The sequence below is a fragment of the Nipponia nippon genome, unplaced genomic scaffold (genome assembly GCF_047370975.1).
Source record: "Nipponia nippon isolate SJK-2023a ecotype South Korea unplaced genomic scaffold, ASM4737097v1 scaffold_3, whole genome shotgun sequence".
Lineage (NCBI taxonomy): Eukaryota > Metazoa > Chordata > Aves > Pelecaniformes > Threskiornithidae > Nipponia > Nipponia nippon.
The window spans coordinates 63,718,318-63,736,324 of NW_028262347.1; the positions used below are offsets into that span (position 1 = coordinate 63,718,318).

Consider the following 18,007-nt stretch of genomic DNA (forward strand, 5'->3'; position numbering starts at 1 on the left):
ATGGCCACTGCACCGAAAGAGGCAGAAAATGCTATTGGCTTGGAGGAAATCCACATGGAGAGACAAGAACCCCCAAAAGGTGGGTTCATATTGGCAGGACTAGAAAATCAAGTCCTCATTTAGCCAGAGTAGAGGGAGGGTCCCCAGTCCTGGCACTCCAGCTACCTAAAACCTCTGTACATGGAGCCACAAGCATTGGTTTCATACGGCTCCTCTCTCATCACAGCTACCAGATTGGTGGCTGCTACCTACAGCAGTGGGAAGAGCTGGCTGGCTTGGTGTTTCTCAGGCCTCCCCTTTGTGTAAATATTTTATTATATCAGTAATTCAAGGATTCTTTCATTTTGGATAATTTATTTTTTTAAAAAGAGCATTTTTCAGTGAAAAAATATTGTAGAAAAGCATAAAATGAAAAGTTCTGCATTTGCAAAAAAAAAAAAAAAAAAGAATTTTCTCCTGAAATCGTGCAGTAAGTTCTGTTCCATTTCAGAGGTAATGTTGATGGGTTTGAGATGACTTACTTGGGAGATAAATGGCCTGACAGAAAAATTTATGCAGCTACGACTTTACCTAAATAAGAGCTTAAAAGTATACGTATACTGAAAGCTTTCTGCCAGGTCTGTTTATAAAGTCATCCCAGCCCTGATCTTGAGATGCTTTGTTTGCTTTTGAAATGGGGGGGGAAAGTCAGGAATAAAGGCTTAGGAGACAAAACTGAGCCCAGAGCTCCCGGCGGTGCTTGTCTTGCAGGGCTCGGGGCTAGGGCAGCCCCCAGCTCACACCGCCCGTGCCAGGAGCAGGCCTGTACCCCAGGAGTGCAGAGGGGCTGAGCACCGCGGCAGTTTGGGCAGAAGAAGGGAGCAGCCCATTGCCCAGATGCAGTCCCCGCCATGGGTTTCTGAAGCACCTGGGGTAACCTGGGACAAGGCTCTAAAAGCCCCAGGGGGGCGAGGCTGTCCTTCCCCCATGCCCAGCCTGCCCTCTCCCCTGCTGGCTGCTGTTTCAGCAAACCCTGACATGCCTGGCCACCAGCATCCCCAGGGGCTGGTCAGCGGGAACACAACTGGTACGATGTTTCCAGCCTTTTTCCTGGTGCAGTCCCACAGTAGCATGAAAAAGGTTCACATTTCATAAAAAGGAGGTACAATTTGACTGCTGACGTGTTTTTTATCTCTGTCTTTCTTTGCCTTTGGCCTTCAGCACAGAAGACATTTACGGTGGAAGAAGCTGTGGAAACCATTGGGTTTGGGAGGTTCCACATTGCGCTTTTCCTGATCATGGGCAGCACTGGGGTAGGTGTCTGCAGCCATCTGCACTGGCCTAAAAACCACTCATTTTCCTTATTACTGTGCCATAACAACCATAAGCACCACGGGCATGTATTGCAGCCCATTTTTTTTCACACATACCTTCTCAAGCAGGATTTCTGCTGCTGACATCTTTGGCTAAAATTGATATTGGCCACAACTGATATCAGACCTATTTCAGGGCAAAGCCGAGCAGGTTGGCCCAGAGCATCCTGGCCTGGCCCCTGCCCTGGAGCACCACCCCACTGGCCAGCACTGACGGGACACGTCTTCAATAGTGCCTGAGGGTTAGGTTCAGCCTCCCGACAGCATTTTTCATGCCATCCCCAGGGCACCCAAACCCTGTGCAATCTGGCACAGGAGGGCTGCACTCCTCTCACCCTTGGCTACCTGAAAAATTTCCTAACTGCCAAGGTCTTGGGTTAATGGTGTATCTGGTCTGGGAACTGGGGCACAAGCCTGAGGCCAGGCTGGTGTAAAGGTGTGATGGGGACATATCCATGAGGAGCACTGCAGCTGAGGTGTAAAAACCTCTAGCTATGTGTAAACGATAAGGCTCGTTTCTTAACTGAAGCCAGCTGCTGGGGCAAACAGCCAATGGAGCAATTAAATTTTTAATCAAAAACAGTTTTAAGAGGTCATCTTTGTGTTAGTTGCCTGAATTCACAGCTCAGTACCTAACCAAGCAGCTTAGTTTCCAGAGATAGTTGAAGATCTTTCACTAGCACAGCTGGGTAAGAGTCTCCTCTGCAAAGGATGAGTCTTTCCAGCCTTCCTAGGTACACAGTGTACCTAGATACCTGTTTTCTAGGTGCACCTTTCTCCCCTCCTCTCCCTGTTTCCATGTGCCTACATCTTCCGGATCAGGCACAGGGCTCAGACCGCTATCGAGGCACCATGGCTTCACAGGGCTGTTTTGACGTGGTGGGACTGCCATGGCTGCAGGCTTGGTGGGACTGAGGGACTTTCTGCTGTCGGCTTCTTGTGGCTTCCTTTCTTGCTAACATGCGCACTCATTCCTAAAGGTCGTTGAAGCCATGGAGATCATGCTAATAGCTGTTGTGTCCCCTCTCATCCGATGCGAGTGGCAGCTTCAGGACTGGCAGGTGGCTTTAGTGACAACGGTGAGTGACTTGTGCTTCCCCCATGCAGGTCATCCACTACGTGGGCATTGTCCAGGGCACCACCACGGGCTTTGTAAAGTACATTTCCCAGTGAACCAACTGAATTCCTAGGGCCTCCTCTCAAGGACAAGAACAGTACCGCAACTGTAGAAAACCAGAAAGCGAGCTGATGTAAGCACATGTCTGTGCCCAGAGCTGTAATGCCAAAACAAGCCCCCACTTCCATATTCTTATTTTGAAGTCCTTGCCATCCAACCCTCAGCTTTGAAGGTTGAAGCAGTGAGTGCCTACAAAGAGGAAGTCAACCCCTGAAAGCCACCTCGCTCATGGCTCTGGGCACTGTAGTTCATCCTGCTGCTTGGAAAGCGTTCAACTCACCCACAGTTCAAAGAGCAGAGTTGCCTGGTGCCACAAGGAGTGGGCCCTCCACAGCTGTGTTTCAATTCCCCTTAGATGGTGTTTTTTGGCTACATGGTCTTCAGCATAGTGCTTGGGCTCCTGGCCGACAGGTATGGCCGCTGGAAGGTGAGTGAGCACCAGGGACTGCATGTTCTTTTCCCAAGCCCTGTGGGAGCCATGCACCTGGCTGAGCCTGTGGTTTGATGACCCTAATTTTGCCCCTTTTGCAGATTCTGCTGCTTTCATTCCTCTGGGCAGCCTATTTCTCCCTGCTGACCTCATTTGCCCCATCCTACATCTGGTTTGTGTTCCTGCGGGCCATGGTAGGAGGTGGCGTGTCAGGCCACGCGCAAGGGTAAGGCTGTGCCTCGCGCATCGTGGCGTGGGCAGTGGCAAGCCAGCCTTCACGGAGAGGTTAGCAGAGGCACCCCCAGACCTGGAGGGGCTGAGTTCCCGGGTTTACAGCAAGAAAGGCCCTTCAGCTCATTTTGGTTGACCCTGGAGGAGCGCCCGGTTTCCCTTGCGCTGAGCCTGCTAAGCCGTGGCTGCGCTGTGACCTGGAGGAGACGGCAGGGAAGGGGCCTCCACGGGGGCTGGAAGTGGAAAGGGGAGCAAATTCCCACATCACCTTACAACAAAGTGCCATTCTGTAATTTCACTGAATCCCAGTCAATCAACCTAAATTGCAGTTCCCAAGGACTCCTGAGCCCAGGAATAGAGGGGGCAGCTGGTTTATGTTAAGCCGGCGACAGAGGGATTATTAAGCACATATATTATAAAAACAATTAGACAGGTAACAGATGAGCAAAGGCTGCTTCCTCGTAAAAAAGTCAGAACAATTCTGCTTAAGTAGCAAATTCTTCTTGAACTGATGTAAAATGTTCCCACTTAAATGAAAATTTTGCCCTGTTTAGGCGGAAAGGGGGACATGGAGGGGGAGAGGAAAAATTCACAATATTAACAACCACTTCACTAGCACTGGCAAAATAATTTATTTCTTTCTTTCGATTCTCTCAGGGAAATAAATGCAATGTTTCAGCATCTTTGGTGGTTCCTTGAACCTCCATGTTGCCCACGCAGGAAAGCCCAAAGCTGGTCACGCTGACCCAAGACCCCTTTGCTGAAGCAAAGGATGGGAGGGAGATAGGTGGTGTTGGGTGGAGAAGGCACCGTGCGCCCAGGTTGTGCATCCGCCAAGCTCCCGGGGATGCTTCCTTTGCAGGAGGGCCCCCATTCCCTTGCCACGGAGGCTGCTAATGAGCCTAATGAGGATGGAGGGAAATTGCATATTTTATAAAACACTTCAGTAGCTGAGATAGAAGGAGCCAACATGGGTCTTCCTTCCTCTCTCTCTTTTCAGTCAAGGTAGCACAACACACACCTGTGAGCTTGATAGATGCCAGTGCCAGGCCCTCCCCCAAGGGTTATCCAACCATGTGATAAAAAGTGGAATGGACTGTTTTCTTTATTTAATGAAAAAAATGATTCACTAAAAATTGTCCACTCCTACAAATGTACTCTGCACCTGTGCTGACACCTCAGTTGCCCCACAGGACCTTCCCATAGGTTTCCTGGAGCACAGGAACATCTGCCTGTATCCTGCAGCCCCGGCTTGGAGAGGATTCACGCCATGCATCTCCCTTGCGTGTAGTTTGGTGCCTGCCCGAGTGGGAGGCATATTGAGCACGGACGCCCTCTCTGGGTGCTCTGTGGTAGAAGAGGGATGGTCACCCTGCCTACGGGCAGCAATGTCCAGCACTAACTGAGCTGAGCTGAACTGCTGCTTGATTAGTATAGAAATTCTCATTGTTGCTGTATTTCTGCACTTTTTTTTTCCCTTTTCGCTAGGCTTATCATAAAAACAGAATTTTTGCCCACCAAATATCGAGGATACATGTTACCCTTATCTCAGGTAAGAGTGAGCATGTTACTGTTTCTTCTAGCCCTGAGTCCCAGGAGATTTGTCCTGCTGCTGTTTGGAAGCTGGGCCTCCACCACATCAGCCTTTCTCCCAGACTATTCGCACTTATCTTGGTCCGAGCGAGTGCTTGCTGCCTCCTGCGCCCTGGAGCGTGGCGTCTGTGTTATTAAGGTGTACATAGGCAGCTGCCTGCAGAAAAGAGGCAATTTCTTCTCAAATAATTGGATGCTCCAAACATTGCATGGGGACTTCTAGTGATGGCTGACACCCAGCCTCTCAGCGGCCCTATGGATAACGGTGCTACCTGCTCGAATGGGGCCGGTGCCGATGGGCGTTCCAGCAAGCCTGGGACTAGCAGCACCACTGGCCCCCTCTGAGCCTGGGCTTATCCTCTCCTCTCTTTGGACTTGTTTAATAACAAGTGATTAATGAGGTGATTCCCAGATGAGGTCCTAATCTGCACCTCTCCCTGTCCCTGTTCAGGGACGGCACGGGGCTTTCCACAGGATAGGGCTAGCATAGTTAGTCCCAAATTCACCCTGAGACGTGCTGGGAAGGTTGTGACCGCTTGCTGGGTGAAGACTACAGCAAGCATGACTGGGGTTGTTGCTTACTCCACTTCTGCAGTGGGCACTTGCTGCATGTGCAAATGATCTGCAGAGGCCTCATTGAGCAGATGAATTCATCTGACAATTGAGCCAAAAGTATTTGTATATGGTCTTGGTGGCAGGGATAATTTGCTTTTCATTACTGCCTGTTTGATCCCAGGGCTTCATTACCAAAGTGTCATCAGAAACACAAAGGTTTATAAAAAAGAATAATCTTGTATTTCTCCCCAGAAACTTGTTAATGCTGCCCACAGATTACTCATGAACTTGCTGTGGCTTTCATATATTTGTTTGTGCTTTGTGTTGGCTGAGCTCCCTTGGGTGGTCCCCTGGAAAGGGACGCGCTTCCTAATGGCAACAAGTGAACTTTGAGGAGGAATGTACTTGCAGATCGGAGGGGCCAGATTCTCTGTTGGTATAACTTGGCATTGAGTCTACTGGAGACACACCAACTTCCAGCAGTGGAAATCTGGCCTGTTTTTGACTTCGGTGCTTGTAAATCTGCTGCTTCCCCGCAGACATTTAGACAAGAGGAAAATTCATGGGTGTGAGCATTAGCAGAGAAGCGACTGGAAGGACAAAAGAAGTGGCTTTGAGTACAATGGTAGCCACAGCAAGTTATCTGTTTTCATCTGGAGCTAATTAAGACTATCTTCAGCCATCCCTCCCCAAATCCTTGTCTGTCTTTCTCTCTTTCCTTCAACCCAAGCTCAGCTTCTCAGACGGCCGTGGGATGGCTCAGTTTGAACCGCAGCTCTCCCCAGCACAGATTCCCACCTATCCATGGAACCAGACCAGAAGGGAAGAAAATAAACCAATCGTTGTCATGTGTTCATGTGTTAACCCCTTCCTTTTCCTTGGAAAGGTGTTTTGGTTGGCAGGATCCTTGTTAATCATTGGCCTGGCATCGGTGGTGAACCCAACCATTGGCTGGCGGTGGCTGATCAGAATTGCCTCCATCCCCGGCATCCTTCTCATCCTTGTGTTCAAGGTAAGAAGAGCTCTTCTCCCCACTCCCTGCCACACCACCACCGACCTGGTATCTCCCCAGGCACCAAGAGGCATCCCCCTCCACCCCCCACAAGGCTGGGACTGTCCTTGTGTCCTCCTTTTACCACCGCAGCCCTCTCACCCAGGGGCCTTGGGAAGGTCCTGATGGCCTGGGGGGGCTGCAGACCAGCTGCTGGGGAGATGTCACCCTGCGGAAGATGGCTTGGCTTTGCTTTGCTTTGCAAAGCCTCTGGCTTTGCTGCCCTGCTGTAGCCCTCCAGCACCACAGGTTCCAGTGTCCAGGCTGCCAGTGGTAGCCAGGGACCATGGTGATGGGCCAGGCATCGAGAGGAAGACAGGCTGGGCAGGATATGCAAAAAATCACAAGTAATATCTTCAGTCTAGTGCTGACCACAGCACACCCTCTTCAGTCTTTACATTTGCTAGGGCTGACGAATGAAGCCTCAGTAAAGTGTTCACAGAGCAAATTGGTGTCAGGGTCAACCACAGCTTCCCCAGCTTTACTGATGCTTCAGAAATATCAGCCTCGGACATGAGGACCGTCTTATTTGTGGGGAGTGATGTGGAAAATCCCTACGTACAGTGCTCGTGGGCGCTGCAGTGCTAAGCTGTGGCTGGTGCAAGCCGTGCAGATGTGAAAGCTCTTCCTGCAGCTGAACGAATGCACAAGCCCACCTGGGGTGCTACCTGGGCAGTCAAATGCAAGGTCGCTGTGAACATCCACTCGTATAACTTTGATGTTTGGTCTCCCTGATTGTTTTTGCCAGAAAAAGATAGGTAGCAAAAGTTTTTAGTCCAGAAGGAAAAAAGACACAGTCAGCATACATACCTTTAAAAAAGGAGTCTTTAATTCATATTTCAGTGACACAAATGTAATTGTTTATAGGTTAATAGAGTTATCATTTAATATAAAGGTATTTTATTTTGGAAAGAGCACCAGGTGTGGGTGAACGTTGCAAATGCTAGTGATGAGTGAGTTTGTTTCTAAATTTAATCCATGTCTTCCTTTTTTTTTAATGGCCTTGTTGAGTCTTCCGAGACTTTTGCTTAAGTGACACCTGCTTCATCCTGCTTTAGAATTTCAATTAATTAAGGGTTGTGTTTGTTAAACCTGTGTCTTTGGCTTCCACCTCTCTTGAGTGCTTGCCACAGACAACTCAGTAGCAGACCCCTGGGAGCTGGACCAAGAAATGGGTTCGCTGGGCAAGGTGAGACCCCCAACATGGGGTATGGGGAGCTGGGACATGCAGGGGTGCCCCAGGCCATGGCTCTGAGGAGGACAGGCAAAGGCTGCTCCAGCTCCGGCAGTGCCCCATGATAACCTGGCTGGGCTCCTGGGCATGATGGGAAGCTGTGAGTAGAGCTGCGTGGACAGAGAGGTGCAGAAAGGCTTTCTGACGCTGCTTCACTTTCAGTTCATCCCGGAGTCGGCGCGGTACAATGTGTCCACGGGAAACATGGCGGCTGCCCTGGCCACGCTGTGCAGGATAGCCAAGATGAATGGGGCGGCGATGCCCGAGGGGGTGCTGAGGGAGCCCGCCAAGGTAGGCCGAGCCCACGGCACTGCCTGGCCCCTCCGTCCCGGGTAGGGCTGCCGGCATGTGGGTTTTGGGGAGGGAGTGGGAGCACCAAGCACGTCTCGCTCTGCCTCTCTCCCCCTCCTTGCCTGGTTTCTTTCCAAACGACTATTGGGTGTGATGATGAAGATGTCATTTTTCTTTTGGAGAGACAATAATCTTGGCCCTCAAAATGGAATTGAGTTTTCTGCTTTTTTTTGCATTCTTTGTATTTGCTCAGAAAAATATCGTGCTGAGAAAAGATTTGCTTCCTTTACCACCAAAAGGCCTCCTGGCAAAGCGCGTTCTTCCTTATTGCCCGTCCATCCCGCGGGGCATCCCCTGTGCAGTGAGACCAGGGACCTGCCCCTTGGGCTCCCCGTCAGGGCTGTGGCTGGTCAGGCTGCAAGGATCCCTGCCATGAAGTCAACCCACCGTTCCCAGAGGCTTCTCCCAGCCCCTGGCTGGGCTTGTCTGATGGGTCCCAGCACCTCAGGTCCCTGAGTGTGGAGCCACAGACCAGCAGAAGAGGGTCAAAGCAGGAGAGGCCATTTCAGAGCTACCGCCATTTGCACCTGTAAGCATCTGAGCAGTTCAGGAGTTGATCACTACTGGACCAAAATGCCCAAAAGCATGTGTGGGTGTTGCAGGTGGGGCAGGAGAGGAGCTGGGGGCCAGGGCCCCCCCGGGGCTGCTCCCCCTTATCCCCAGTCCGGGCCTTACTGACTGCAGGGTGGGAGGGCTTATTCCGTCCTTTGACCCTCAAGAGAGGAAGATTGGACAAAGCTATTTTCCAGGGCCTCAAAATTATTATCCAGCTCTTTTAAGTCCCTTTCCTGGACCTCTTTGCTGCTTATTCCATCCCACAGGCACCAAGCATTGTCCTTAGCAATTCATGCAAGATGGTGCTATTGTATTGGAATTAATTAGGATTAAAGCTTCCCTGTAGTTTAATTGAATTCATGCAATGGACCCACATTGGCTGTGGGAAGGGTTTTTGTTAGTTGTGTACCCTCTCAGGCTTAGCCAATGATGAGGAAAATAAAAATAAAGGCAACCCAAACTGTCCCTGTGAACTCGTCTCCCCTCGGTGGTGGGATGCTGGGGCAGCTGCTGGCTCTTGGGGAGCAGCGTAGCGGGCAAGGCCCCCCACTGCCTGCTTGTCTCTCTGCTCACTGGCATTTCAGGCCTCCCTGCAAGGTGTGCGTGGCCACAAACTTGCTCCACATGCAGAGCAGCGGACGCTTGGCCCCTCTCCCCAAAACATGGGGCAATGGGAGGTGCCAGCAGCCCCGGCAGCGCTGGCCCCTCAGCAGCAACCAGGTCTCCCGCTGGCACTGTGACGGTCATGCTGGGGCCAGACTGCCAGGAGCTGGGGGCTCCTGTGGGGGCCAGGAGTGTTCTCTTCTCCTCCCCTCCATCCTTTGCAGCGCGTCCTCCTGTGGGCATCCTTTGGGAAGACGGGCTTTCCTCTCCGGAGGGCTGATGGGTGCTGTGTTGCACCATCTGTCAGTGTCACGCCGTCAGCAGCCTGGAGCGAAGGCGGGGGGGCCTGGGGTGCCAGCTGCTGCCACAGAACACTCGCCCCTGTGTAAAAGATGCCTTTTAAAAAACTTCTATTTCTATCAAACAATTTGCAGGAAAGGAGAGGAAGATTCAAGGACCTCATCCACCCCAAATACCTCAGAACCACTTTGCAGATATGGATCATATGGTAAAAAAGTGTTGTGTTTTTTTTCTCTTTTTTCTTCTCTTGTTTATCAGCTCATTCTCTCAGTTGAATGTGCGCGAGGAGCAGAAGTCTCCCGTTGACTTTGCCAGCACAGGTCGCCGTAGGCATGTCCTGATCTCAGACCATGCCTCAGACACCCTGTGTCAGTCAGTGTTAAGATAGGCAGAAAAAGGCTGGACATCCAGGATGGTGCAGGGCGCCATGAGTCCTTCCTCAGGACAGGGCAGCTCAGGGGAGGTGGGGTAGGAGCCAGACGAGAGCCGCAGGAGAGCAACGTGCCCGCGGCTCTGCTTCCCTTCTGGGTGTAAACTTGTTCTTCCTGAGAGGAGGAGAAATGTACCACCTTTGCAGGCCAGCCAATGTATCAGTGAAACAGGGCTCCAACAGAAACTCATTAACTGTTACCAGTGCCACTGGCCAGGGAAAATTAAGATTGAAGAGAGATGGGTTTCATATGCAAGTTTCCTGGTAGCTGTATGCAAGGGTAGTATATGTTTCATTGACTTTGCCGTCTGGAATGGTAATGTATAAATAATGCGTCCGTGGGAACTCATTGACCCAAAATGTTTCTAAGTCAGGCCTTGAATTTTTTATGTTTGTTTTTTTTTTCCCTCAACTTGTATGAGTGTTATGAAATATCTTTCTTTTTGTTTTTTAATTCTCCTTTCTCTCCTAGTCCCCCAGGAGTCACTGGCGTGTTCTCGGGTTTGCATTCCTGCCCCCCACGCCCCGAGCATCCCCCGCCTCACCAGGCAGCTCGTTTCCTAGCTCAGATTCTGCTGCTTGTTTCTGAAACTGCCAGGGGGTATAAAAAAGTGAAAATTACTTCTCGGCCTGCTTATGACTAGGCATATGCTGAATTACTATAACGACACAGCCAGGCTGCCATCACCAATGCTGTGTTCTTGATAGTCAGCCAGGGTGCGATGTGAGCCTCTCCAGCCAGTTAATGAAAACTCTTTTTGAAAATCCCTGGGCAGAAAGGATAAGAACTAGAAAAAAAAAAAACCTGAACAGTTGCTTCACGTGAGCTGCCAGCATTGGTGCCTCATGTTGAGACTCCCTGGTCCCCTGGGAAGGGGTGGTTTGGAAATGTCTCCACTTACTTACAGCCCTGCATGAGGAAAGGGACCGAAGGGGCATGGTCTCCCCAGCATGAGTGCAGCAGGTCACCTGCTGCAAGAAACAAGCACTAAAAGGGGCAAGCAAAACGATGATCTATGAGCTGGGGTGGGGTCCTCCAAGGAAGAGAGGTGCATGGACACAGGTGGTAGTGGTGTGCTGTGGGTGGGGTGGTCGGTGACCTGGTGGGTGCCCAAGTCACTGCTAGGCTCAGGCTAAGGGGGTCCATCATGTAGAGCTGGTGCACGCAGCGGGGGTCCCAGGGCACCCAAAACCTGCTGCATTTCTGTTTCCTCACCTTCCCCATCGCTGCTGCCGCTCACTGCAGTGTTTCCCCCCCCCAGGCTTGGCATAGCTTTCGCTTATTACGGCGTCATTTTGGCCAGCGCCGAGTTACTGGAGCGGGACCTCGTCTGTGGCTCCGCGGCACCACCGGTGCAGGACCCTGGCGATGACTCCGAGGAGAGCCGCAGCCCCTGCCACTGCCACTTGTTCGGGCCCACTGCCTACCAGACCATGATCATCAGCACAGTCGGAGAGATCGCACGTAACCTCTTCTCCCCTCCCTGCCCTGCCAGTCCCTCTTTACAACCAGCCAATACCCGCTGCAAAGCTTTTAGCTTTGCATGCATTTGGTGACATGCCGGAGGTCGAAATATCCTCAGCATTGCTGGCTCTTCAAACGAAGGTCTGGGACACAGGTCAGGAGCTGGTGGCAAGGGGCAAGGGAGGGCATTGCTCCCCAGGTGAATAATTCAACTTCAGCACGGGTCCTCCCACCAGAAGAGCCAAAGATCTCCTTTGCAGTTAGTACATACTGACAGCCTTGGTTAGATTCCAGGGGAAATGGCTCCTAACTTATCAGAATCAAGCCTGGCTTCCCAAATTCTCAGACATAGTTTTTGGAAAGTCATAAATAAGCAAGGATTGCAAATAGTTGCATGATGTAACTGAATGTACCACACAAGTGCCCTACTTAGGAGATGGTGGCCTGAGGAGCAGGTCCTCTGTTGAGTGCTACAGTAAAGGACAGCTAAGTGCCCAGGGAATCTGCAGCAAACCAAAATGCTTCCTGGTGCAGCCTGCCGGGGAGTGCCGGCTCATGGGGGCGACTCAACGGGGCACGGTCTGGGCTCCCGTGTTTGGCTGGGCCATGGCCAGAGGGAGCAAAACCACCCAGGCCAGCGGTGGCCTCCCCTTGCCTGTGCTATTCATGGCTCGGGACAAGCGCTGGTGTCCTGCCGTAGTACAGCAGGGCAGTTTCAAAGGACAGGCTCCATCCTCTGAGAGGAAGGAAAAACAACAAAAAAGAATCACGGGGGAAAACTACAGAGTTTGGGTACAGGAAGGGAATTATAGGGTTTGTGCATTGTGTAGTGCATTTGGCGGGCAATCAGGATGCAGAGAAGTATTTTTGAGGTGTAAGTTCTATCAAGACAGACAATCATTGCAGTTAGGTCATTTAACATTTTACAGTTTTCCTTTTTATCTCCAGTAAATCCTTTGAACATTCTTGTCATCAACTTCCTTGGAAGACGCCTGAGCCTGTGTATCACCATGGGATGTACGGCGCTATTCTTTCTTCTCCTTAATATCTGCACCTCGAGGTAGCCTCGCTTAGCATGCGGGTGTTGCTGGGGGGGGTGGCAATGCTGTGGGAAGAACCTGTGGTATTCTCAGGTCACCAGTCAGTCAGGCCAGTAATTCTTGTACGCCTGAAAAACGCCTCTGACTGGTTTCCCGCACTTCCCAGGAAAGCTGCGGCAGCAGATGCTGGGGTGCAGGGGTGTGCAGAGCAACTCACTTGTATTACTGAGCCCACATGGCTTCCCCTAAGCATACAACTAGCGGCTTTCTAGTGCAGTCTGGAAAATTAAAAATGATGTGAAGAACATCCACCAGAAAGAAGTCATATTTTTCTTTCAGTCACTTCCCCCCACCTTCTTTCATTTTTGGCAATGCTACCTAAGTCTCCTCTAACTTGTAGAGTCAGGCACTTTAAGAGGAGCTCAAAACATCAAGGGAAAGGCTGCTGTTATTGCTATAATTATCAGGTTGATTTGTGAGGATGTGTAAGAAAGACCCCTCTCGAGCTGGCAGAGTGTCATGGTTGCAACAAATCAGGATGGCTTCAAGCTGAAGTTTCCTCTTAACTGGCTGGTAGCCTGATGGCTGCTCGCCAGCTGTGTACACCCCTGCTGCTTGCCCCATGGGCCACCAGCCCTGGAGGCTGGCTGAAATACTTGGGAGCTGGAATGGGAGGCTGTAAATAGTTGTTAAGCTAAGTAAGCCGCTGTCAGGAAGCTTACAGTCATTCTGTAAGGCATTGGCCTCTGTACTGCTATTATTATTTTCATTTTTGCCTAAAACTGAGCCTGGCCATCATATTTGCTTGCAACAGTTTTATACAGGAACTGAAAGCAGGGGCTAGGCTGGAAGTCAGACTCGACCGTAACGCTGAAGGCACCAGCTGAGCCATGGCGGTCCTGTTCGGATCGTTCCCTCCAGCCTCTAACACTGGCCTAAAGGAAACCTAACATGAAATAGCCCATTGTCAAACATGCCTTGCCAATGGACTAAAGAAAGATTGTACTTGTCAGCAATCAGCTTTTCCTTATGCTTTCCCTTATATTAAGCCAGTAAAAGCCTTAGCACAGTGCATATATTAGGATGCATCTCTGCTGCTCAGTGTTCAGTGATACTAATGCTTTGCTCCACATGGCTGGCTCTCTCTCTAGCACAGGCACGATTGGGTTTCTCTTCATGCTGCGTGCCTTGGTTTCAGCAAACTTCAACACCATCTACATTTACACAGCAGAGGTGGGTCCTCCTGAAAGTACGTTAAGCTGCTCCGGGGCATGAAAGACCATTTGCCTATACCCAGGAATGCCGCCATATCTATTGACCAGTTAAAGTCACCTTCTTTGACCGAAGTAGCTCTGGCTTCCTGGCCACACTGGTTTCATATGCACGATCAGAGAAGGAATCGGAAAACTAGCTGGAGATGAGAAGAGCAGGAGGAAGAGGAAGGCCCTGCTGAGCCACCTGTTGGTCAGCTACTACAAAACGTTATTTTTGAGGATGTTGTGCACCACCATCTTCCAAAACCCACAGTCTTTCCCCTCCCAGCCCCCGCAAAGTTAGAAAATAGGCTACCACTGAAAGGAACATTTCCCAGCACTTTCTTAAGGGGCTGATGTAGTAGTATGAGGTAGTATGTGAGGTTATATATAAGATTTTTTTTTACTTAATGGAAATTGCTGTGTTCTGTGTGCAAATAGTTTTAATCCTTCACAGAGCTTGTCCTTCATACAACTTTGGAGCCATGAATTCTGTGCGTTGTTGGGGGTTTTGGTTGTTCTTTTTTAAACGAACAATTGTGTGAAGTTAAATGTATTGCCTTGCAGATTGAGTAAAGTGATAAAAAGCAAACAGAAGTAGCTCCCGGTGTTGGCCTGATACTTCTTTTAATAGCACACTCTATTATTTAAGCATGCACCAGGCTTGAATAAATAGCAGTTTTAATAGTCCTGAATTGGATGCTGTTGACGGAAAGACTGTTGCTGCAACGGCCCTATCATAAACCAATGCTACTCGCAATTTAATCAATGATCAAAACCAAACTTGGAAATCCCCTTTCTGGCCACATGCCCGGACTCTTCTTGAATTACCTTACCTCACCTCCATTGGCTTGGCCCAGTAAAGTATTTAAACAAAGGCTTCCATGAGTACACTTGCTAAAATCTATTGATATTAATAGAACTTAATTAAAGTGAAGCAAAATACATGCTTAAGTGGGTTTTTTTGGCACAGGTGCTTGGGAGATGTGAAAAAGAAAATACGCAAAGCACATTCTTCTAAGCCTGGAGGTTTCTTATTGAAATCTGTTTTTCCTCCTTCTAAACAGAAGTGCTGTTGATAAAAATAAATAGGCATTGAAGGCTGCAGACAATATCCTTTCTTCCTGCCTTCCAGATCCAGGGCCTGCCAATAGACATTGAATTCTTCCTTTAGCACCCAGCCGATCCTCTGCGACTTTGATGTGAGCTGCCCAGCACAGCTGGGAGAAAGGTGGTGGTGGTAAGCAAAGAGCAGGAGAATGACAGCCAGCTTTGACTGACTTGCCCTAAAACTTTACTTGGGGCAAACAATGGCAAATCTGTAATGGCACAAAAAAGACCCAAAGGAGCCTTTATTTCTTTTCGTGTCTTATCCCACTAGCTGCCCTTGATAACGTAATGCGTCTCTCTGAAGGAAGGAAAAGAAAAAAAAAAAAGGGAAAAATAAGGACACATATCACAGATCGTTGTTGCACTAATCCGATTTCTTTCTGGCCTGTTGTAGGTTTATCCCACCACAATGCGAGCCCTGGGGATGGGAACAAGTGGGTCATTGTGCCGTGTTGGAGCCATGGTGGCCCCATTTATATCACAAGTAAGAGCATGCTTGATCATGTTGGTGGACATTGTGCCAATCAATCATCGTTGCTATGAAATAGAGAGATGCCCCTGAAGTTCACAAAAAAAAAAAAAAAAAAAAAAAAAAAGAAATGTCTTCATTTCCCCCCCAACTCATTAGTTCTTTATCTGATATTAACACAGAGTACTTTTGTGGTCTTTGCTAGATGCAGATCTGCAAAAATCTCCTCCCGAGCTAAGCTTGCTAGTATTTGGTACTTTCTGAAAGCTCTTGGATTCACAAGACTGTTTTTCTGTTGCCGAGTCTCTCAGGTGCTTGTGACCCTTTGTCCACTCTTTAATTACTAATTAACGGCCAGCCCCCCCCCCGCCCCCCTGTACCCCTGAGCTGATGTTGGAACTGTTGATTTACCTGCAGGTTCTTATGAATGCGTCTTTCATTGGGGCCCTGTGTCTTTTCTCCTCTGTGTGCGTCGTGTCTGCAATCTCTGCCTTCACGCTGCCCATCGAGACCAAGGGCAGGGCACTGCAGGTTTGTATTACCGCGCCAGGAGCTCCTCTGTATCTAAATGCTATTTTGAAACTAGTAGATTATGATTCAGCCAGAATCCAAACCAAACTCTCCGGAGGGATCATAAACCAAAATAAGGCCTGACAGGCAAGCACAGGAATGTGCTGTTGCGACAGCTTAAAGCACTGTCACCCCAGTTGCCTAAAGCTCGTTTCTCATAAAAGAACGAACCAGAAGGCCTGCCCTAGCCCCAGCAACCTCATGCAAGCGTGTTAGCTTCAGCTAGTGCAAGCCTCTCTGCTAGTATCTCCGGTCCTGACTTGAAGTTGCTGCTTCACAGGCACACGTTCTGTTCTGGAGAGAGGACAGCAGATACAGGTAATCCCTTAAACTACTAAAGCCATTTCTTCACCAGATTCAAGTCAAAAGCCCCAACTGCATCAGCCCGTTAGCTAAGCCCTTGTGGCTAGACTTTCCTAAAAAACTATCAGCCAAAATGCTAAGCACAAAGATTAAGGGGGAAAGTTTAAATCCAGATGATAGCCTCTCATGCACAAGTCGTACTAGTTTAATTACAGGAGGTGGTGAGCAGTTCTGTCACTCTAGTCGAATCAGCTACACCAGCATGGAAATTTCCACGTCATGCATGGAGCATGCCCACATCACGCTGCCCGTTATTCTGCAGTCTTACCTGTATAAACCAGCAGACCATGGGCTAAATTATCCACTTTCTTTAGCAGCCTAGAGCAAGACAGATGTTTGATCAAACTGTTTTATATGGGCTTCAGAACCAGACTTTTAAAAAACCATATATACAAACAAACACACACATATTACATATATATATATATATATATATACACACACACTCTTAACACACAACTTCTTGGGTCACATCTTCTAAGTTTTCCCCAAGGTGCACGGGACAGTTAACCTTAGGCTTTTCAGAAAAGCAACATATTAACCATTGCCTGCTTCTTTAAATGCTTGTCTTTTAGAAATGCTTGTCTTTTATGTTTTGATGCCATTTAAAATATCTATATCATATTCTGTGAAAGACTGGGGAAAATAAGTAAGGAAGTGGACAAAGCAACTTATTCTTCCCTTGTGGGTGAAATTAAACCCTGTGCACAGAGGCCAGAGAGCCACTTAGGTCTTCAAATGGCTGGATTTACAGTAATTACTAAGCAAAACACTTCATTAAAACTGCTTTAGACCTAAAGGGAAAGCTTTGATTCAGCTACAGTTGGATTAACTTTAGCTAACAGTGGTGGAGATAAATGAGAGCGTAATGATTCCTTAATGGGATCCCCCCTTTTCCTGGGGACTTAACTCAATAGCATTATTATCCTCCTTGCTACAAATAAGAGTTATAAGCTCCAGCTGCTGGCTTTTATATGCACAAGTCAAAAGGATGGAAGAATAAAAATCTGCAGAACTAGTTGTGTACTCAGAGAAGGCACCATTAGATCTTAAATTCAACTTGCCACCTCTTTATCTTGTGGTCATTTCAGAGATTACGTTTGTGTACGTAGTCATTCAGGCACTGCTGAACCATGACTGTTGACCGTGTTGTCCGAGGGCCTCACAAGTACAATAATCCAATCCATACAAGAATTTAAATACATGATGTAAAAGCTCTTTTAACATGGCAGTATTTAGTCCTAAGGCTCCACACAATAGATGTGCTCCTTAAAGCTAGGTCTAAAGGAACCAACTAAATAAAAAATAATTAACTTTTCGTGAAATCTGGACAATGACATTTAAAAACCATATCTACTCTTGTTTCAGTTTATTAGGACAGCATCAGTCCACTCTCAAAGCAGTCACAGGGATTGCCTAGCAGAGGCGAGATGTTTTGGACATATCCAAATGCATATGGTTTTCCCCTGTACCCATTTCTGTTGGTCTTCATGTGCCTTTCATTAATTTTATGTATTTTCTTTCCCCTTTTTAGCAAGTAAAATGAAAGCAAGCGTTTGATGTTGGATTGGGTGGGAAAGAAAAATAAACCTTTGGAATCTGTCATTTCCTGAGAGCTGCATTTGATGTTGATTGTTTCTTCATACCATCTCCATTATTAAAAATTGTAACTGAACAGTGTAAGAAAGAGCTATGATTTGTATAGACTAATGGCAAATTTCTCAACGACGTTCCCTTTCTTGTGATTCAATAAATAGATGCTTTCTACCTGTCCCATGAAGTGAAATGAAGATTCTTTACTACTAGTGCTATTAGTAGTGACATTCCACACACACCAAAAAAAAGAAAAAAAAAGCTTTGCCATAGCAGCTTGAA

At 48.5% G+C, this 18,007-nt stretch overlaps 1 protein-coding gene across 1 annotated transcript; it reads left to right on the forward strand.

Moving 5' to 3' along the window:
• On the forward strand, positions 1-17,795 carry SVOPL (SVOP like). Its single transcript, XM_009464767.2, has 15 exons — positions 1-79; positions 1,201-1,292; positions 2,333-2,431; positions 2,885-2,956; positions 3,061-3,185; positions 4,679-4,742; positions 6,225-6,350; positions 7,786-7,914; positions 9,567-9,640; positions 11,125-11,327; positions 12,276-12,387; positions 13,519-13,600; positions 15,125-15,214; positions 15,617-15,730; positions 17,667-17,795. The coding sequence occupies exons 1-15, from the start codon at positions 1-3 to the stop codon at positions 17,676-17,678; spliced, it is 1,473 nt and encodes a 490-aa protein (XP_009463042.1). The 3' UTR covers positions 17,679-17,795.
• Positions 17,796-18,007: the final 212 nt, after the last annotated feature.